At 39.6% G+C, this 22,260-nt stretch overlaps 4 protein-coding genes across 9 annotated transcripts; 2 read left to right on the forward strand and 2 right to left on the reverse strand.

The window, feature by feature from the left end:
* Window positions 1–27: 27 nt before the first annotated feature.
* On the reverse strand, window positions 28–2,269 carry LOC109116845 (60S ribosomal protein L2, mitochondrial-like). 4 transcript variants are annotated; one of them, XM_019202986.1, is made up of 5 exons: window positions 2,081–2,269; window positions 1,843–1,952; window positions 1,402–1,527; window positions 1,120–1,219; window positions 28–763 (listed from the first exon to the last, which is right to left on the reverse strand). In XM_019202986.1, exons 4-5 carry the CDS (start codon window positions 1,199–1,201, stop codon window positions 240–242), a joined length of 606 nt encoding a protein of 201 aa, XP_019058531.1. In that variant the 5' UTR covers window positions 1,202–1,219; window positions 1,402–1,527; window positions 1,843–1,952; window positions 2,081–2,269; the 3' UTR covers window positions 28–239. The 4 variants fall into 4 exon arrangements, with proteins under 4 accessions (XP_019058531.1, XP_019058530.1, XP_019058529.1 ...); XM_019202985.1 differs by having other exon boundaries at window positions 1,843–1,983; XM_019202984.1 differs by lacking the exon at window positions 1,843–1,952.
* A 1,015-nt stretch (window positions 2,270–3,284) lies between these two features.
* On the forward strand, window positions 3,285–8,003 carry LOC104817907 (armadillo repeat-containing protein 8). The gene is made up of 9 exons (XM_010547284.2): window positions 3,285–3,745; window positions 4,230–4,949; window positions 5,974–6,069; window positions 6,151–6,234; window positions 6,358–6,592; window positions 6,662–6,822; window positions 6,900–7,181; window positions 7,270–7,499; window positions 7,817–8,003. Exons 1-8 carry the CDS (start codon window positions 3,368–3,370, stop codon window positions 7,318–7,320), a joined length of 2,007 nt encoding a protein of 668 aa, XP_010545586.1. The 5' UTR covers window positions 3,285–3,367; the 3' UTR covers window positions 7,321–7,499; window positions 7,817–8,003.
* Window positions 8,004–10,607: 2,604 nt separating this feature from the next.
* On the forward strand, window positions 10,608–12,344 carry LOC104817908 (heterogeneous nuclear ribonucleoprotein F). 3 transcript variants are annotated; one of them, XM_010547286.2, is made up of 2 exons: window positions 10,608–10,810; window positions 10,964–12,344. In XM_010547286.2, exon 2 carries the CDS (start codon window positions 11,179–11,181, stop codon window positions 11,947–11,949), a length of 771 nt encoding a protein of 256 aa, XP_010545588.1. In that variant the 5' UTR covers window positions 10,608–10,810; window positions 10,964–11,178; the 3' UTR covers window positions 11,950–12,344. The 3 variants fall into 3 exon arrangements, with proteins under 3 accessions (XP_010545588.1, XP_010545587.1, XP_019058552.1); XM_010547285.2 differs by having other exon boundaries at window positions 11,151–12,344; XM_019203007.1 differs by lacking the exon at window positions 10,608–10,810 and having other exon boundaries at window positions 11,225–11,285; window positions 11,372–12,344.
* Window positions 12,345–20,825: 8,481 nt separating this feature from the next.
* LOC104818129 (NAC domain-containing protein 6-like) lies at window positions 20,826–21,509 on the reverse strand. Its single transcript, XM_010547585.1, has one exon. The coding sequence runs from the start codon at window positions 21,507–21,509 to the stop codon at window positions 20,826–20,828; it is 684 nt and encodes a 227-aa protein (XP_010545887.1).
* Between the last annotated feature and the right edge of the window lie 751 nt (window positions 21,510–22,260).

A 22,260-nucleotide genomic window follows, 5' to 3' on the forward strand; every position in this document is an offset into this window, starting at 1 on the left:
TAACATGAAATTTATTATATATATATAAATCCTGAAACCGAAATCATATATTTATTCATATATTGATATAGAAAAACAGGGGAGCTTGTTAACAGACTATATATCATCAGAAAAAACACGAGCAACATCAGAGTGATGTGTACGGTCCCTTGCCTTGCGTCTCACGCATCGGCAAGCTTTTCTTCTGATTCTGGTAGAAACGTCTGAATCTCTATCAGGGATGAGCAAAATACAAATGTCTACTTCTTCTTGTTGAGCCGGGCGGTTTTGTAGCCCCCTTTGCATGGCTTTCCCCATGGCGAGACGGACGTCCTCCCCCTGCAACCGCTACTCTTGCTTTTCCCCTCACCTCCTCCATGGGGATGGTCCACTGGGTTCATTGCCACACCTCTAACCGTTGGTCTCCGCCCTAGCCACCTGCTCTGCCCGGCCTTCCTCAGCTTCTTAGCTCCGTGGCCAGGGTTTGATACTGTCCCTACTGTGGCCCGGCATCTCGAATCAATCCATTTCTCGTCGCCCGATGGAAGTTTTATCAAGCACCTCCCCGATGCGGGTTCCTTGAGGATTTTGGCGTTGGTTCCAGCTGCTCGGACCAGCTTCCCGCCCTGCCCTGGGTTCACCTCGATGTTGTGGATGATTGTCCCAATCCGCATCATTCCTAAGGGCATGCAGCTTCCTACCATTGAGTTGATATCCATGTGGAGCATCTCCCGTTTCATGTTCTCAATCAAGGACTGGTTTTGTGCGTCGGCCACATCTGCAGCTGATAAGTGAAGAGAGGGCCTGTAAAACTCAGCGCACAAGGACATGGATGGATTTACCGCAAAGCTTAAGTTCTACACATATAAACACCTTTCTCAACTTAATTCCAGCATATAAATGTACAGAAGAGCTAGATCCTGATCACAGACGTTATGCCCGTCTGCGCTTCTAAATTGCTGAAGCAAAACTACTTTTCGGACAGAAAACAACATTCTTTTTCGGACAGAGAAGCAAAACTACTTTTCGGACAGAAAACAACATTCTTTTTAAAAAAGTTACCCGCTCATTTTTCTCGAGAGCTAAACAGGAAATCCAGAGTAAAATCAACAGATGGAAAGAAGACTAAGGAGTACATACCAGTGGAGAAATTGCGAAAAACTGGACGGACAGCACTTTTGAACAAAGCAGAAGAAGCAGCTCGAGCTCTACAAAGCGCCATGTGTGAGGCCTTTTCCTCCTGGTGTTTCAACAGGATGGCAACAAAACCGTGAGAAGAAATCCCTGAAGCTTGAGTTGAAAAATGACGTCGTTTTAAATTCCATTTCAATTTACCATACTATGCACGCGGCTACAAATCTAAGCAACTAAGAGAAGAATGAGAAACAATCGTAGACAAATTTAGCAGCTGAAATGACTGACCTGCTGATAACAGCGAAAAATTTCCCCGAGAAATTGCTTCTGCAAAGAAAGATACCAACAATCCTAGCGACTAACCCGGCCCTATAGGACTCAGTTCGGGTTCGGGTCGGCCCTAACTTGTTTTTTCTGAAAAAAAACATGCAAGTTCATAAACAAATAAGGACGAACAATCTCAGCTACAAAGAAGAAAAACAAAACCTTTTATCCAAAATTGCTTATTCAATTAGTAAATGATGAGGAAAACAATGTTTGTGACGATGGAAAAACATATATGCGCTCTCTGTTATGAGATAGGATGTACATTTGATCTCCAAAAGAAGTTTCTGTCAAATTAAACCAAGTAGCAGACAATCTCAAAATACTACATCAAGATGCAAGAGATCAAACATGGTAGAGTAAAAGGGGTTTTTCTATTTCTCTCTTTGATTCAATAAAACAAACCCTGTGACAATGGCAGCTCCAGTGAAATCGAGAATCGCCCAATGAGAAACCAAGCCATTTTAAAAGCCCAAACATGTATTACAAGATTCTCTCCGTCTCTCCCATGAATCCTTCAATAGGGAACACAAAACGTGAAGCATCCTAGCAACAGATAGAGATAAGTAAACCAAATTCCACTTGCAGCGGCTTCTGTTCATACGCGAGTCCTAGAAGAAAAACCCAGAAAGGAGAAGCTTACGTTGACAAAATCGACCGACGACGAACCAGAGGACGGAAGATGAATGAGAGAGAGAGGCAGACCGCAGACGATCGCACGAAGCAGAGACAAGCAGACAGATGACTGGCGACGAGAGACCGGCCGTCGTTGATAGAAAGAGAGCAGATTAGGATTGGGATAATTAGGGTTTGCTTCTCTTTTTTTTCATTTTGGCTAAGCTGTATAAATCAAAGGGTTTTAGAATGGGAGGTTTTTTTAGAGTTTTCAGAATTTAAAAATAGAAAAATAACTGTTTTTATAAATTTAGTTTTTTTAAATAATGGTTTTAGAATGGGAGGGTTTTTTTTTTAATTTTTTTTATAAAAATTGTAATAAAATAATAACAAAATGAAATTTATTTCAATTAGTACAGTGAATAACCAAAATCTAAGGTTTCTTAAAAATCGTTGTGATCCCAAATTCTTTATTGGGGTTAATCGTCGTTGTTTTTTTTTTTGTCTATTTTTGTCTTGGGCAGATTCCAGTGTCTATTAAATTCTCCTTTATTAAATTACTATTTTTAAATTAATGATACGATTATTATATAGTTATAATATTATACTATAATTTAATAACTAATATATATTGTTCAACCGAAAAATGTTACAATACTGGCAAACGAACCCAAACACTTTGTTATAAAAAAATATGAAAAATTATAAAATACTAGTGCAAATTTTTATGTGTTTTGTTTTGATATCCAAATTTATATTTTCCTACACGGTAAATATACACTTCAATTATTTTACTACATGCCAGGTAAAACAATCACGTTCAAATCTAAATCGATTTATTATTTTTCTCTATGGTCATATTATTTTTGTCATTACGTTGTGATTACTGGTATCGAAATTCAGATACTAAAATATTAAAAAAAACTTGAAATGTTAAATTTGTGACGAACAAATATGTTAATTCTTAGGTCTGCATTTAATATACAATTATCAAAATTAGATAAAAATGTGAAACACGTAAAATAATATAAATGATTTCCACATCATTAATTTTCGAACTCATTTTTAAAAGCATTTTCTAAAAAACTTATTCCCAACTTGTTTCTTCCATCACTAATTCCAAAATTTTATCACATCCAATCCAACTTTATTTTCATAATTAAAAAAATAAAATAAAATCGTAAGCCTATGTTTAGAAATTATTTATTTTTCCACCAAATAATTTTGGTTAAAAATAGGTCTTCCATCCCTTCCCCATCCAACTCTCTCTCCACAGGAGCAAATCCCGATCCCCCCCGGAGCCACAATCTCCGACATGCCCACCACCGCCGTCTCCGTTGTCTCCGCCTCCTCTTCCTATGACCGGCAGGGGGACCTCATCTCCCGCATCGCCTCCCCTGACGCCGATGTCAAGCTCAAGGCCCTACGCGAGGTTAAGAACCAGATCATCGGGAATCGCACCAAGAAGCTCTCTTTCCTCAAACTCGGAGCCGTTCCCGCCATCTCCGCCGTGTTGTCGGATTACTACTCTGCCGGAGACGACGACAAATGCGGCGGCAAGGGGAACATCCTTGTCCAGTCCGCGGCGGCGCTCGGGAGCTTCGCCTGCGGCTTCGAAGCTGGCGTTCAGGCGGTTCTCGATGCCGGAGCCTTTCCTCACCTGTTGCGGCTCCTCACTAACCCGGATGAGAAGGTGATTCGTTTTTGACTATGGTCCATGGTCACGGCTTTTCTGATTCGTGTTTGATTTCGTATGGCAATGACATTGAATGAATATAAGGAAGAATGCCAAATTCTGCAAGAACTTGATTGTGTGTTTAATACGCGATTCAACGTTTTAGTCAATGCTTGTCATGTTAAATAACAATTTGAGAATTGCGTTGAAGCGTTATTGCGTCTGTGGATTTTGGTTTCACGAAGGCTACGGAAGAGAAGGGTTTTGTAGTTTGAATGTCTGGAACCGACATTCGTTTGTTGTCTGCATCATATGGATTGTTTTGGTTTCAAAGCATTGGCTTTCGAGTTCCCATGTCTCGTGCTTCTAATATTGCATGTCTTTCTTGCTTTAAGATTACAATAGATTTGCACCATTTCTGATTGAGGACAGTATAAAAAGTATTCCCCGTTTTGATTAATTGGGAATGGGTGTGACAACAATTTCCTTGTTTATGCTTCAGGTAGTAGATGCGGGTGCTCGTTCACTTAGAATGATATTTCAGTCTAAACTTGCTCCTAACTACGACTTCCATCAAGAGAAAAACATGGAATTTCTCTTTACATTGTTGAATAGCGAAAATGGAAATGTCAGCGGACTTGGCGCGAGCGTTATCTCTCATGCTTGTCGAACAAGTCTAGAGCAACAACTCCTATGCGAAGCCGGTGTTCTTGAGAAGCTCGCTAGCCTTCTTGACGGTTCTTTAAGCCAAAGAGATTCTTGCTTGGAATCACTGGCTACAGTTTTAAAGGACAACTCTCAAGCTATTTCAAGATTTGTGGGGATAGAAAATGGGAGATGTCTGAGTTCTGTAACTGCATTACTAAAGGACAGGTATCCAAAGACGAGGTTGCTTTCTTGTTTGTGTTTAGTTGTCATAAACAACTCTGCTCCATGCTATTTGGAAGACAAGGGAATCAAGATCAGACTGCTAAGTACTATGCTTGAGCTCCTTGATGACTCTGGTCAAGTTGGAGATGAAGCTGCCTTGGGTTTTTCTACTCTGCTTGCTGGGAAGGAGGATCTGCAAAAATTAGCTTATGAGGCCAATGCTATTGAAAAGCTTCTTAACTATTTAAGGACGAGTGAGCTACGTCCCAAACGTCGTCAGGGAATGCTACTGTCTCTTGCAGAAATGTGCTCAAAGCTGGAGGAGTGCAGGTCAAGGTTTCTGTCATTGCAGGTGTGTTGGCATATATTACTTTCAGCAGTTTATCTCTTGGATTTCCTTTGCAATTGGCTTTTATTTTCCTGTCTCAACGGGTTATTCTAGTTCCAGCTTGTATATGTTGTTGTTGTGGCACTGGTTCATCTTCTAACCTAGTATTTTTATTTCCTTTTCCTTTTCATTGTGGGCACAATTGTTTTTTGTCGTGTAATCGGATAGTAATCCGGATTGAGAAAGTCCTCACTGATCTGAAATGTAATGTCTGCTTCTTGGGTGAGAAGAACTTGTTTTTAGGTCTTAACGTGGTCATTTTAGGAACCTATGATTTGCTTTCCTTTGCTCTGATGTAATTTTACGTTCTTTCTGCATTGAAGTATGAGGTTATCTACTGCTTGGATCCTGTCAATATCCTGTCAGTTACTTAGACATATTGCATGAGGAGGCTACTTGCCTTCCAGTTCTGTTTCCTTTGAAAATGTGCTACTTTGGTATTTGCTCGTATACTTAGAGAATGAAAAGGCATCCATCTTGCAGTGGTTTAAGGTTGCATGCAATGATAATGGTAACACTCAAGTATTCTTAGTCCTCAAATGGAAGTTTGGGAGGAGTGAATGGCACATGAACAATTTGGAGGCCTTGGTCGTGTATTTTGAAAACTTCTTGTCTTTGATTAAGTTGCTTTCCACGTAAGGAAAATTCGGATAATTTCTTGCTATATTTCATGTGAAAGGTTATCTTTCTTGCTAGTAATACGATTGTGATTTTAGATAATTTTGTCTTGGTATATTCCTCTCCCTTCCTAGGTTTTAGGTTAGAATCATTGACATAGATGAAAATCCATAATATTTGGGCTAAAAATACAATTTAGTGTCATATATTTAACTGAGTGTCGAAGATAAACTTTTAATTCGAGAAAAACATGAAGAGAGCTATTTTTTATGCTATAATCGTGACCAAGATTTCCTTTTGTAGTTCTGAATATTCGGATGACTCTTATAGAAAATTCTTGTTTTTGTATACGATATGTCCCTTGAACTAGGTGGTAGATGTGCTGAGTGACGGTCTGAGACACGAAAGTGCTGATGTACGATGCGCCGCTTGCATTTGCCTAAGAAACTCTGCTCGATCCATCAAGGTTTGTAACAACGGATTCTGGAAAGTTTGAGTATTCAGGTGCTTGATATTTGTTGCTAGGCCCCTGAAACAAATCATTTAGAATTTGAGTGCAGGGCTTTTTATCGACGAGAAAATTATGTTTCCCTTGGTTCAGTTACTGCAGTATCCATCAACCTCTGTCCAGGTATATCTGTTTTCAGTTACCCTAATTGCCTGTTATTAGGTATTCTCCGCATATATAGACCCGATGTAACGAAATCAATCTCGATATGATATCAAGTGCGTCATTTTTTTTTGCTTTTTCCAGGTCTCAGCCCTCGGTGCTATCAGTAATATAGTAGTGGATTTTACAACGCGTAGATCAAGATTCATAGAGTGTGGAGGCACGAAACAACTCATCGAGTTATCGAAATCGATGGATCCACAAACACGGGTTGGCGCTCTACAAGCTCTGAGGAACCTTATGTTCCTCGCCGACATAAAATGCAAAGAAATGATTTATTCAGACCTCAAGGCTCCTGAATTTTCACGCCTCATTACCGGTACAGATTTCAGTTGCTTTGTTTTAAAACTGCCCATGCATTCGTTCATGTTCTACTCTACTGTCCCAGATCCCGAGCCTTCTGTGCAAGAGCAAGCTTTGGCTCTTCTTCGCAATCTTGTTGATGGATGTATCAGCTCAATCGAGTTCGTGCTTGACGAGGATTGTCTTGTCTTAGATGCTGTGGGCAGGCAATTAAGGAAAGTACCACAACCCGAAATCGCGATACAGGTCGGGCATCAAACTATAAATAGAAAGTCTATCTATCTGTTTTGACGGTAAGATTGCTGATAATAATCACGTCGCAGGGAATGTACGTGTTCACAAATGTAGCAAGCGGGTCCGAGTTACACAAAGAAGCAGTTATGCACCAAATCTTACCTCAAGAAGCAGAGTCCGGGTCGCAGAATTTCGTTCTCAAGTTTTTGCAGAGCAGCGAGAAAAAACTACGCACTGCCACCGTCTGGACGATCATAAATCTCACCAGCCCTTCGAGCCTGGGTGCATTTGATCGGCACGTGAAACTGCGGGATGCGGGCATTATTTCCCAACTAAAGAACATGGTCACTGATCCCTGCCTTGACGTTAAGGTCAGAAGACGGATTCTCTTCATTTTTCCTTGTACTCGCCGTTTGTTTAATCAGCCAGCCGTGATGATGAACCTTTTTGCTTCCGCAGATTCGTGTCAGAACTGTTCTAGGCCAGTCCATGTTGTTTGGCGAAAATTAACGAAAAAGGCGATCTCGATCTCGCTTCCCTGCGGGTGTATGCATAAAAACACAGGGCTAGTGCTGCAGTTTTGGTTCGATTCGGATTTAGCATTAGACGGGCAGCGGTCGTTAATATATAGATTCGGTCATCAATAGAAAGCATTTGAATCTCTTCGCAGATGCTGCCGCGTTCAACAGGTACGATACAACATCAAATATACTCTCCGGTTTTTGCTTGCAATTGCGTTTGGTATTAGGACTGGTCAAATCGGTTTCGGGTTTTGGTTAAGTTTGGTTATCGGTTTTACAAAACCTATACCCAGTTGGTCTTTAGATCACGTGGTGGTTCCATTGAAAAAATCTCAATGGACAATATAATAATTACCTATATTTAAATAGTAAACCCAAAATTACTAAGATGGTAAACGTAAGGGTAGAAAAAATCTTTGAATCCTAATATTAATCTCAGTCTTTTGCTACCTTATAAATTATCTTCTTTGTTGTTTTTTTGGCAGGTGGAAATAGCAAATGTGTATTATCTGTGAAAGGAACGGTCTTAGTATCATTTTGTATAATCTCTAAGTATTTTGTTACCTTATAATTCTCTTATACCTAGCTTCCGATTACATTTTTTTTTTTACAGTGAACCGATATGGGAAGTAGAGGCTTTCGATCGAAATTCCGATTCGGTTTTTTTTTTTTTCAGATTGATCGTAAATTCGCAATGATATAAAATGATGATGAATTATTATTATTATTATTATTATTATTATTATTATTATTAGCTAAAGAAATCTAAAATTAAGGTATAAAAAATATATTAAATTATTTTATTAACTTTTAGCGTTCAGTTTATTCTCTGTTCTGGGTTACATTTGACGTGGTGATGTGGTAATTTAGTGTTAACTGTATCAAATGTTTTTCGATGAATATTTGTGGATAGAAAAATAGATATTAAGATATACTTGAAAGAATTATAATTTTTAAGATATATAAAAAGATTTGTTTAACGTAATTGACGATATCAAGAGATATTAAAAATATATATTTTTGGCAACTTATTACTTTTGGTTTGACCATCTCAACTCAGATGCTCTCTAATGCATCCCCAAAATCGTTTGATCGTTGATGTCTTGGTCAAAACCGAACTGACTAAACCGGATAATTTCAAATGAAATCGAGCCAAATCTCATTTGGTTTGATATTTTTAGATCCAATTTGATCCAAACCAGTCCCAACCTGTAAATAACCAAGAAACCCAAATCAAATCGAACCGAACCGAATTCGATTGGATTTTGTACTCAAACCGAATGAACCGAAATCTAACCGAACCCAATAAAATCAGGAAATGCCCACCCCATCGCCCTTCGTGGACTTCATCAGAAATTTCAACGGCGAGATTCCAATTCGAAGTAGAGATGTCAAAATGGGTCGGGTTATGCGAGTTAACCCGACCCAACCCGATTATTGACCTAAATGGTTTAACCCATTTGAATAATTTTTTTAAATGGGTTAAGTGGGTTTTAACCCATTCAACCCATGGGTTAAATGGGTTAAACCATTCAACCCATTAAAATCCACTATATTATCAACATTAACATTTATATTAACCCATTCAACCCACTATATTATTATATAATAACTAAAATTCTTATATATAGATATATAAATAGTAATATACGTTGTATATATATTTAAATATATATTATATATGTACGTATATATAAACATATATATGTATGCGAATTAAAAAATATAATATCGGATTGAAAAGTTTGCTATCGTTTTTGAATCGAACCGAAATATTTGGTATCGTTTTTGAACCGAACCGAAAAAATTGGCACCGTTTTCAAATCAAAACGAAAAAAATTGATATCGTTTTCGAATCGAACCGAAAAACTCGTTACCGTTTTCGAATCGAACCATACCAAAAAGTTTAGAAACCTGATATCCAAAAAATCGGTATCGTTTCCGAACAACCAAAAAAATCGATAACGTTTCTGAATTGAACCAAAAAATTTGTTACCATTTTCCAATCGAATAGTACCGAAAATTTCAAAAACCCGATATTCGAAAAATCGGTACCATTTTTTAACCGAATTGAAAAAATCGATATCGCTTTCGAATCGAACCGAATCGAAAAAATCGATATCGTTTTCGAATCGAACCGAATCGAAAAAATCGATATCGTTTTCGAATCGAACCGAATCGAAAAAATCGATATCGTTTTCGAATCGAACCGAATCGAAAAAATCGATTTCGTTTTCGAATCGAAAAAATCGATTTCGTTTTCGAATCGAAAAAATCGATTTTGTTTCTGAATCGAACAAAAAAATTTGTTACCATTTTTGAATCGAATAGTACCGAAAATTTCAAAACCCCGATATTCGAAAAATCAGCACCATTTTCGAACCGAATCGAAAAAATCGATATCGTTTTCGAATCGAACATAATCAAAAAATCGATTTCGTTTCTGAATCAAACCGAAATAATCGATATCGTTTCCGAATTGAAACGAAAAACTCATTGTCGTTTTTGAACCGAACGGTACCAAAAAAATTGATAATCCGATATCCGAAAAATCGGTATAATTTTCAAATAGAATCCGATATATATGTGTACGAACTAAAAAAAATATCTCAAAGATTATTATGTTTAAATGATAATAAGTTTATTGTGAGAAAATTAAATGGGTTAATTAGGTGGTTATGGGTTTTATGGGTTAACCCAACCCATATAACAATTATTATTGGGTTGACCCAACCCAAACCTATAATTTTTAAAACCCAAATGGGTTGGGCCCAAATGGGTTGGGCAACCCATATTGACATCACTAAAACCTTTGTTTGTATATGAACATATTGATTTTTTTCTATAGGTTTTAAATTAATTACATCATAGAATTTTTTTTTATATTATGTTTGTTATTTTTTATCACGTTTAAAAGTTTTTAATCGCATGTTGTGGTGTTGGAGAATTGAACAATTGGATAATTTTTTCAATTTTATTTTTATTTGTGAACTAAATAACTTTGTTGTTATCGGTTTTAAAAATATTTTTGTTAAATGTTTCATATTATTATTATTATTATTATTATTATTATCGTAAAAAAAAATTTATTTAATAAAAAGCCCGAAGCCCGGCCCGAACCCGCCCGAAGCCCTGTAGGGCCGGGCTCCGGGCCATCGATCCTAGACCCGAAAAATAAATGGGCGGGCCGGCCCGGCCCGAAAAATTCTAGGCCCGAATTGAACCCGGTCCGAACCCGGCCCGACCCGCCCATTTTACACCCCTAGGTGTTTATGGGTTTTATGGGTTAACCCAACCCATATAACAATTATTATTGGGTTGACCCAACCCAAACCTATAATTTTTAAAACCCAAATGGGTTGGGCCCAAATGGGTTGGGCAACCCATATTGACATCACATTTCGAAGCTCCCTCGAACTTTCTTCCGAGTTTGACAGAAATCCTTGGAATCGTCCGGAGTCAAAGATGTTCTACAGAGGGTAAGCCCTTCAATCTCTTAGATTCTCTCTTAATTGATTCGATTTCGTTTCCCTTAGTTAGGGTTTAGGTGTCCTTGGTTCGATCCATGCCCTAAATTACCTTCCTTTCAGTTTCTGATAACTTCTATATCTGTTCGATTGGACGATTTGTAGATTGTTCAAGAAACTGGGTCTCAAAAATCTGCTGAGTCTAGCTTTACTTCAGCACAAGGAAGATATTTCAGTCAGATTTTAGGATTTTGTGTATCTGATTACACTCTCGGATCGTGTTTGGTTTCTGAATTCAGCTCCTAGTGAATTTGATTTTGATGTAATTGGTTTTCTGGGTTGCTGAATGTAGGTACGGAGACGGTGGTGATGACCGTGAAATGGGTCCTAAGCGTCAAAGGATGATAGATCAAGGTCCTTCATTCTATGGACCTCATCCCGGTTCGGGTTTTGTGTACAACCCTTATGCATTTACAGCTGCGGCTCCTTTCCCGGTCGTTCGACTTCGTGGTCTTCCCTTCAATTGCACAGAACTTGACGTAGTTGAGTTCTTCCGAGGTTTGGACGTGGTTGATATCCTTTTTGTTCACAAGAACCATAAGTTCACCGGGGAAGCGTTTTGTGTTCTTGGCTATCCCCTCCAGATTGATTTCGCCCTACAGAAAAACAGGCAGAACATGGGTAGGAGATATGTCGAGGTTTTCAGAAGTAAGAAACAGGAATACTATATGGCTATTGCCAACGAGGTTGCAGAAACTCGTGGTAGTGGCAGTGGTAGTGGAGGTGGCGGTAGCGGGGGCCGTGGAGGTGGTTCACCTCGGACAAGTGGGCAGAGGGCTAAATCTCACGATGATTCAAAGGAATCCGCCGATGAATACACAGGTATCCTGAGATTGAGAGGACTGCCATTCTCGGCAGGGAAGGAAGACATATTGGACTTCTTTAAAGATTTCGATTTGTCTGAAGACTCTATCCATATAACCGTTAATGCTGAGGGGCGTCCCACCGGGGAAGCCTATGTGGAGTTTGTGAATCCAGAGGAATCGAGAGCTGCAATGGTGAAAGACAGAAAGACATTAGGGAGTCGGTATATAGAACTGTTTCCTTCGTCGCACGAGGAACTGGAGGAAGCGATTTCTAGAGGAAGGTGAACCCTTTCCTCCATGGTACCATATACTTTTTTTTCTTTCTGGTTGCCCTTACAATAGATCATAATCTCTGATTGTTAGTCACCATTCCTTAAGGTTTTGTCTTGCCAGAAGTTTTTTGTGAGTAGGTTTTGGATCAAAAGTTTTCTGAACAATCTTCCGCTACTCAGTTCGAAATCTCAAAGACTTTTGATCATTTGCTCGTGAATTCGAAATCATAGTCACAGGAGAGGTAGAGGGAGAAAAACATCGGTGTCGGGTCGGTCATCTCATCTCTCCATTTGGTGTCTTGTCGAGGTTTTTCCATGAGTTTCTTAGTTAGGAACTTGAAAAACTTCCAAGATATTTTTGTCTATTTATGTGGTTTATTGAAACGGGTATGCTTTTGGTTATTGTTATTATCAAATGGTAATTTGGTAAATTCAACTGCTTGTGCGTGGTGGAGACAAATGATTATCATAAACTCTCTAATCGAACGATTTTGAGTTTCTTTTACAAAATGCTAAAAAAACATTATCTAGACGTGTATGTATAATATTACATTTTCAAAATCCAGTTTGGATAGTTCAACCGGTGAAATGGTAAAACGTCTGTTTCCGAGTTTGAGTTTCAAATTGGAGAGGAAAGCCATAATTTCAATCACAAGGTTTGCTTTTGGTTTTGGGATTAGTTTGGGTTCCGATCCAAAATACCGGTTATCCAAAAAGAATATTATATTTTCTAAATCCATTTATTTTAAAATTGTTTTAATCACATGAAACGTCAAAAAGTTTCTAAAGGTGGGATAGTTTGAGCATCACATTCATCTTGAAAACTCCTTTTATCTCCTACACATACAAAAAAAAAAATCATATGGATTTTAGTTTCGGGTCTCTCTCCATTTGTAAATCTCAAACCAATAATATTAGATAATCAAATGAGTTTAAATAAAACCCTAATGTCACAAATAAGATATGTTTGTGTGAGATTTTCAGTTACCTGTCCGAAAAGAACCACACCCATCATCGCTTGGGCGGTATACACCACATAGGACCTGCTTCCTTTGAGAGGTCATTTGTTTATGTTTTAGACCCTTAAACCCTAATGTTAGAGGCCTGAATCCTTTTAGCATTCTCATATATTAACCTATCAATTATAGATAATTTACTGATTTACATTCTTTCTCGTGTGATTTGTCGACTCTTGCACAAAAATACGGATTTATCTGATGCACATCCAACATGTAATGATTGCGGATTTTTAGATTATGTATGTATGTATGTATGTAAAAGATTTTATTATCGGGGACAAAAAATATCCAATCAACTTATAAAAAAATACAAATTTTTCGGAGTATTTCATAATATTTTATAAATTTTTTTTATCAAATTTATTCAATCAACTTACAAAAATAATACAAATTTTTTGGAGTATTTCATAATATTTTATAATTTTTTTTATCAAATTTATAAATAAATTATATATTTTTAATAGGGAAAATGGCATAAACCTACACGAATTTTATCAAATGTGTAAAATCAGTACATCAATTTTTAATTTGACAATTTCCTACACTCAATTTCAAAATTTTCCAATTACCCACATCAAATAAGAAAATAATTTCCAATTACCCACAAAAAACAAATTTAACGCGCCAACTCAGCATCCGATTACTGACGTGGCTTAACACATCAAAAAAATTACCACGTAGACACATCACATGACACATCACTAAATCGGTTCTAGAAACAGTTTATAAATTTGATCTGGTTTTTACTAAACCGATTAAAAAAAGAGAGATTTAGGGTTTGGTCAATGGATTCACATTAATTCAATGATAAATCTGCTAGAATTCGTCAATGGATTCTTAGATCTGACGATAAATTGCCTTCTGGATCTGAATTTCCAGTGGGAGGAACAGAAGATTCCAGACAAAAAATATGAGTTTCTAAACCATGTTTATAGAGAGATTCAGAATCCATATAAAAAATTAACCATGAATCTGACAAAACATCAATGGAGAAACAAAACCCTAAAACAACAGCAGCCAAATTTGAAGGAATTCAAGGAATCTGGACCTCTAATCCATGTTTTTTTTTATCAGTGTCTGAAGAAGGGGGAGGTGCTCCGAGTAGAAATCGTCCACTGTCACCAACTAACTTGGATTTGATCTTGACTATCGGCAAGACAGTTCCTGATATTGTTCTAGTTTTTTTTTTGGTGAAAAATCTTGTTTCAGTTCTTGTTGTTGTTCACTCGCTTCTGCAACCAGTTAGAGTAATCTCCGAACCAGTACTCTATGTACCCTCTGTTGGATAAAGCTTCTCCACCTCATTTGCTCGTGACGACGGAGCCGAAGACGATGAAGCAAAAGATGAGCAAGACCAAGACGAACATCACGAAGAGAAACCCAAAGAAGCCACGTCACTCTGCAACACGCGACGACGAGTACGGCGATACGATCATGAGGAAGACTCCGACTGCAATCACGAGCTTGTCGAGGAACCGTTCGCACTCGGTCGAGCCCTTTTGGTTGAGCCAGATTCCGCCGGCGAGGATCAGAATCGAGAGGAGGAAGATGACGAAGTTTAGGATTCCGACAAGGTTTCAAACCTTTTTTTTTCAACTCGAAACCCTAAATCGTTTTTTTGAAATCCGGTTTAGTAAAAACCGGATCAAATATTCTAAACCAAGTGAACTGATTCGATGACGTGGTAATTTTTTTTATGTTTCAAGCCACATCAGTAATCAGACGCTGAGTTGGCATGTTAAATCCTTTCTATGTGGATAATTGGAAATCATTTTCTTATTTGATGTGGGTAATTGGGAAAATTTGAAATCGAGTGTGGAAAATTGTCAAATTAAAAATTGATGGACTGATTTTACACATTTGATAAAATTCGTGTGGGTTTATGCCATTTTTCCTTTTTAATAATATGATAGGGTGTAGGAACCCATCCAATTTCATGTAGGTCTAGACCTGTGTATATGTATACGTAATCACATATTTTATCATACTATATGTGAAGCGGTATCGGACCTCGCAGTTTCACTCCGACGCTCGTGTGTTCAAGAATCGAAGAAGACAGAGGTTTTAACGAGTTCGGTTACCGAGTTGCCTCGGGCCTACATCTCGGCCGGACGGTGCCGGTGAATCCACTAGAGAATGGAAACTGTAGTAACCAACAACCGACGACCTCCACACAGATTCGGAGGCTCGCCCAAGAGAGAACCAGAAAGAATACAACAGCCTCGAGATTCAACCGAGAACCAGAAAGCCCTTACCGAGACCTTCAATCTCACCTCCTCCTTGCTGTCAACCGAGCTCCGGCATCGCCAAGAAGCTCCTCCATCTCTCTTTCGGCTTCTCCATTCTCCCTTTTCGTCTCCTGCCTCAAGCCACATGCTCGTAACACGAGAGCAATAATCCTAGGGTTCATTAACCCTCACATTGAAACACGTCGTTTTGGGCCATGGTTTATGGGCCGTTCCTTTTCCGCCATATGGGCTGTGAAGCCCAACAATCTCCATCTTGGTGGAAAAAGGAACGAACATGAAAATTATAACAAACAATAAACACTAGTGAGATTCTACGTTTCCAGCACCGATCGACTTTCGTCGATCCCTCGACTTTCGTCGGAATTTAAAACGTAACTTACCTGACTTACCTCACTTACCTGATGTACCAGAGATAGTCATGTGTCGCTCTGAATGTGATGAAGCTCCCGTCGATGACTCCTCAAGGCCTCGTCGCCTTATCCCGCTACCGATCAACTTATCCAAACCTGAAACACTAGGTAAACGTGTTAGAACGTTCACCCCGATAGGACTCGAACCGAAGTCCTAACATGCGTCGCCCGACCGGCAAACGCTACCCTCGGTTGTATGACTCCCTAGACCGTCTAACTAACCCTCCTAGTAAAGTCCAAAACTTTACCCGCTAGCTAACCTGAGGATTATACCCGACGTCTACCCGTCTCCTAAGTCTATCCCGACTTCTCCCGAGACTAACCTGAGTCATACTACCAAACCCGCTAGATACCTAGCCCGGATCTCCGTGAAGTCTACACTACCTATGAGTATGTGACTTCTACCCTCGGACCCTAACCTGCCAACTAAGATTGTCCCACGGTTTTGTCCCGTGAAGACGATCCTAGTCATCTATGATGCTCCACCGAGAATGAGACACGTGAGTGCATGTGCTCCACCTCGAGAGGGAGTGTCCTAGCACCAACCTACACCGACTCTACCGGTGAAATCCCGACACCTCTCAGCTCACACCATCTCCTGAGTATCCTACCCAAGGAAGCTCTACCTAAATGTGAAGACCTCACCTCCTGACCTTCCACTGAGAACCGAAGCAGCTTCGGTTTACTCCTCTGAGGTCATATGTCCTTCTACCTCGGACTCTCCCTACCTCGTCATCCGGGACCTACAACACCTTCTTGTAGTGTTCCTACCTACCCGTGGAACCACTCACTCCACCTGGTCTTTGGCATACTCCTGCAACCCGATTTCTCAGGTTTGCCGAGACCCCTAGATAGTCCTTCCACCATACCCCCTTTCGGGGTATACCGAGTTAGAAAATCTAACTCCATCATCCTAAGACGATATGACAAGAGTCTAAAAAACTGACCCTACCCGGAAGAGACTTAACCGACCCTAGAAGTGATGTAACATGACACAAGGGATGAGACCGAACCCTAGAGGACTTAGTCCTAGGTATATTTCTACCTAGCCGTTCTTGACACGCTCTAACCCTAGACTATCAGTCCTAAACCTAGGTACGTCTCTACCTAATCAGACCTACAAGACCTAGAAAACACGACCTGACCGGACTTAACCTAGGCACTCAACCTAAACCCAATCTAACGGACTTTAAACCAAGTCTAATCGTACATCATCCTAGGTACAATTTACCTAAACGGATCTAATACACTCTAGACCAGACCTGATTGATCTTAACACAAGGTATATTTTCACCTAACCGACCTCTTAGACTCTCGCACAAACTTGATTGGACTTACCCTAGGCATAATTTTACCTAACCGACTTATTAGACTCGAAACACAGCCTACCTTAAGGCTAACCAGACCTAATTTAAGGCTAACCAGACCTAACTTAAGGCTAACTAGACCTGATTACGTCTAATTAAACCTACAACACTGAGTCTACATGGTCCCCAACAAAGTCCTAACCAGTCCTACGATCCCGAGTCTACCTGGTCTCTCAAAAGTCCTAATCAGACCTACTTCAAGTGCTATCTAGATCCTAACAGCCCTAGTTAGACAATCAAAAGTCCCGATTAGACCAAAAAACTAATCAGACCTAACCAACCCCTGATTAGTTACCCTAAGTCCTAGTCAATCACCTAAAAGTCTTAATAATCAAACCTAAGCCAATTCTATTGACTTACCAACCCCTGATTAGATTTTTAGCATCCTAATCAGACCTAAACTAAGCCTAATATGACCTAATTTACTTCTGATCAGATCCTAACAATGCCTAAAACCAACTCCTACAGACCTACTCTGATCTAAACCGACCTTACAGACCTATACCTAGTGATTCTAGACTTAACCAACCCCTAAACCAACCCGTTTTAGCCAAATCTCAACTAATCAGACCTAAACAAGTCAAAGTACTGGACTCTATGACTCAAAACAGGTACTTAGGAGTCCTATCTAGTCCTAAACTTGATAATATCTACGTCTACAATCAGATTCTAATCTGATCAGACCTAGACAATGTCTCTATAGACATTCTAAACCTCTAAGCAGACCTAACCAAGCCTATTTTGACTTAATTATCTACTGATCAGACCTAAAACACGCTAGACCAACCCAAATTTGGCTTACCACAGACCTAACCAAGACCTAAACATCACTTACAGACCTATACCGACTTAAACCAGTCTACTACAGACCTGTACCAGCCTATTTAAACCTAACTCGACCTCCTACCCAGCTAAACGTAGTCAAATCCAACATATTCAGACCTATACTGAACATAAACCGGAATCTATGACCTACATTAGCTAAACCGAGATCTAAAACAGGTATATTCCTAGTATATTTCACTAAACCAAGCCAAATTTGGATAGTAGACCAACCTAACAGGGTAAACCGATTACTACAAACCTAAACATACCCTAAACCAGTCCACTATGCCCTAAACCAGACACCATCAGACCTAATTTGGACTAACCTAACCCTAAACCAGTCAGTTCTAGCCCTAATTGTACACTTCAGACCCAAAACTGACCTAATATAGTCCTAAAAAACACAAAATCAGATCCTAACCCGACCAATACCAGCCCTAACCAGATAAATCAGATCATTAACATACCTCTATTAGCCTAAAACCAATCTGATCTTACCTAATTTCGGACCCAATTGACCTATACGGTCCAATTCTAACCTATTTGGACGAACAGACCCTAAATTACCTAAACCAGTCTAAACCGGCCTTAATTCACCTCCAAAGAGACCTTATTGATCTAAAACCGGACAATTCTAGCCTACCCAGACAAATCAGACCTTAACCGAGACCTAAACCAGCCCAAACTAGTCTGAATTATCCTAAACCGGACTCAATTGACCTAAACCGGATCCGAATTGACCTAAACTGGACCTAGATTGACTGAACCGATCTAAACCGGTCCAATTGACCCTAATCCAGATCTGAACCGGTCCGACTTGACCTAAATCGGTCAACTGTTGACCAAATTGGTCAACAGACTGACCGAACCGGAGTGAACCGGTCTGAATCGGCCGGGACCGGGTCTGAACCGGCCGGAATTCGGTCTGAACCGACGGAACCGGGTCGAACCCGGTCTAACTGTCGAGAACCGGACTTGGATCGAATCGAACCAAGTTCGATTGACCCAATCCGGGTTTAACCGAGAATTAGTTCGATTAAATCGGTCTGAACCGGTTTAATCCGAAACCCTAATTTCGGAAACCCTAGCCGCCGAGTCAACCGAGTTAACTCGGTTGTTGACTCACTCGATCCCTCCACTCAGCCCTAACTCGGACGAGTTCGGACCGAGTTTCGCCGGAATCGGACTTTCTCCGCCGAGTTCCACCGAGGAAAAAAGCGAAAAATAAAAAAACCGAGTCAGAAACCTACCCGACTCACCTGGTTCGAATCTGGCTTCATCGAGTCTTGATCTCAGACGCTCCACCTCGACGGATCTAGCCACCGGCGACTCCGAGACTTTCAGATCTACCTTCCACCGTCGTCGATCCGCCTCCGTCTTTGACTGAAACACTAAACGGAGCATCAAATCGCTCACACAGACAGATCGAACCAAAGAACCGTAACTTACCTCGCCTTTTCCGGCGACCTTACCTCACTGGATCGAAACCGGAGCTCTGATACCACTTTGTGAAGTGGTATCGGGCCTCGCAGTTTCACTCTGACGCTCGTGTGTTCAAGAATCGAAGAAGACAGAGACGTTTTAACGAGTTCGGTTACCGAGTTGCCTCGGGCCTACATCTCGGCCGGACGGTGCCGACGAATCCACTAGAGAATGGAAACTGAAGCAACCAACAACCGACGACCTCCACACAGATTCAGAGGCTCGCCCAAGAGAGAACCAGAAAGAATACAACAGCCTCGAGATTCAACCGAGAACCAGAAAGCTCTTACCGAGACCTTTAATCTCACCTCCTGCTTGCTGTCAACCGAGCTCCGGCGTCGCCAAGAAGCTCCTCCATCTCTCTTTCGCCTTCTCCATTCTCCATTTCCGTCTCCTGCCTCGAGCCATGTGTTCGTAACGCGAGAGCAATAATCCTAGGGTTCATTAACCCTCACATTGAAACACGTCGTTTTGGGCCATGGTTTATGGGCCGTTCCTTTTCCGCAATATGGGTTGTGAAGCCCAACACTATCCAATCAGTATTTCATTATTTACAAATATTTCATTCTTTCATTGTACATGTAATTCATATATAATCTTACATTCTGACCAATATCATAACTAAATAATTAAACATTGACGACGTTTGTTGTAATCGTTTTCCATTATATGACTTGTAACATGGTATGACACATCGTCAATATTTTTCAAATCATGGATTCCGATTTTCTACACCAATTTTCAATTTGACAAATTACGTCGAATTTTGAATATTTTCAAAAATCTCATGCAAAATATTAGAATATGTTGTCGTTTCTCCTATATCCATAAACGATATTAAGTTTCGTCAATTTTAATATTGACGTGGTATATCACGTCACATTTTTTCGTCAAATCTTTATATCACGTCAGAAAATAAAAAAATAAAATAAAATTTTAAAAAATATTATGATATGTAAATATATATATAGAAGTGATATGGCTTGAAGCAGTATATATCTTCACTGACTCATTTAAATAGACAAATATTATTATGATATGTAAATATATATATATATATATATATATATATATATATATATATATAGGAAAGTTGTATATTGCTTTTTTTATATATATTTTCTGTTTCTAGTTGTATGATTGTACATATATATTGGGAACGAGAAACGAGACAGAACAACCTAATTAATTTTGGCTATTTTAATGTACAAAAAAATTAATTACCATACGCTCCATATATGTTATAAACGGTATGGTTGAACGTTCGATATTATTATCTTTATATAGAAAAGTAGAGTTTTTTTTTTCTCATGGTCAAATATGTAATCAATTCATAATTAAAATATCATTTGCATTAACTGAGAAAAAGAGAAGATCATTATCCTCAAAATTGTTTTTCCGATCTCAATTTAGAACATATGTTGAAACTTTTATCCTAGAATGCTAGATTCCATATGTGATTGATATGAATATATTGTCCAATCCACTGTAATAACTGTATTACACTGAGAAAACATTAAGAAAAAGAAAACCCTAACTAGGGCAAAGGCAGTGCACACCCGTGAAACGGTTCATTCAAAAGTGAGCTGAGTTCATCGATATCTAGGCCCTGAATCCAAGCATATTCATCATCAACTATATTCGCAAACGGTTGGAAGGCTGCGTCCCCGACGTTCTGACCGATCGACGAATTGATTCCGAGGTTGCCTTGATTCATCCGACGTCCATCCCCGTTCACCCGGCCGTTGCTTTTGCGTCGGATTCTGCAGACAACCCATTCTTGAGATTCGTGGGAGGGCAGGCGATACTCTCTCATCAGCCAATCCGTCTTCATCTGCTTCGTACTCCCGACCTCGTTCTCCATGAAAGTGAGATTCCGAGCGTGGCCGATAACGACAGCGTTTCCGCCATCTCTGATCTCTTCTTCCCCGGATGTGCTCTTCCATGTGCCGCCGTTTTCTTTCTTTTGGACTTGCCGGCTCTGTCTCTTTCTCTTTCTCGTGCTGTCTATTGTCTTTTTCACGAAATAGTACCACTCGTTGTCTTGGAACAGAGGCTCGGTGACGTGTGGAAGAAGCCAGGGTTCCGATCCATAAACATCCACGTCCTTTATGAAACTGTCGCCTCCGCCGTTGACTTTCCAGCGAAGGTGACTGATGAGATCCTTATCGTTGGGGCGAAACTTTAACCCTACGATGTCTTGCCAGTCATCCATCGTCATGTGTTATGACTCTCTCTCTCTCTCTCTCTCTCTCTCTCAATCTCTCTGCAAAATAGGAACGATGAGATCTCCCTGTCTTTGGTTGAAGACGAGGAATAATACTCTTGTGGCGGTGGTGAGTAAAGGTATAACATACATGATATATATAGAGACAGAAAGAGAGAGAGAGAGAGAGTGATTTATGGACGGAGCTATATCACTTGGGCATGAATATATCACTTGCAAACTTGTTGCCGTTTACGCGTTATAGAGAAAATGGCAACAAGTTTAGGGATTATCAAGAAAAGAGAATCTGAATGAGGGTGAGTAGGATAGGATATAGTCTTAGTTTAACGGTTTTAACGACTTCGAGTCAAACGTAACCGAACCCTAACTTAAGACTCAAGTAACTTCGTATAAAAACAGTAGCGGCAGCATTTCCTATCAATTCAGGGTTTCTGCCTTCGAAAGTCAAACTCATTCTTCTTTAACAAAAAAAAAATATAACAAACCATCCGAATCCGTTGAAGAATTTGCGTTATTTGCGTACACGTTGAAGAATTGAACCATCCGAATCCGTTGAGATCAAGGTTCGCTATCCCTTCCACTGTGTTTCTTGCTTCTTTCAATGTTTGTTCTTGATTCGTTTGATCATCTCGGTATTGGGGTATGTTTCTGGATCCATTCCGTTTTCGTTCTTGCTCTCGGTTTCCCGATCGTATTGAATATTCTATGGAAATCTCATGTTTATCTTCCTTCTTTTCTCGTGTTT

Source organism: Tarenaya hassleriana, unplaced genomic scaffold (genome assembly GCF_000463585.1).
Source record: "Tarenaya hassleriana unplaced genomic scaffold, ASM46358v1 Cleome28, whole genome shotgun sequence".
In the NCBI taxonomy this organism is placed as follows: Eukaryota; Viridiplantae; Streptophyta; class Magnoliopsida; order Brassicales; family Cleomaceae; genus Tarenaya; species Tarenaya hassleriana.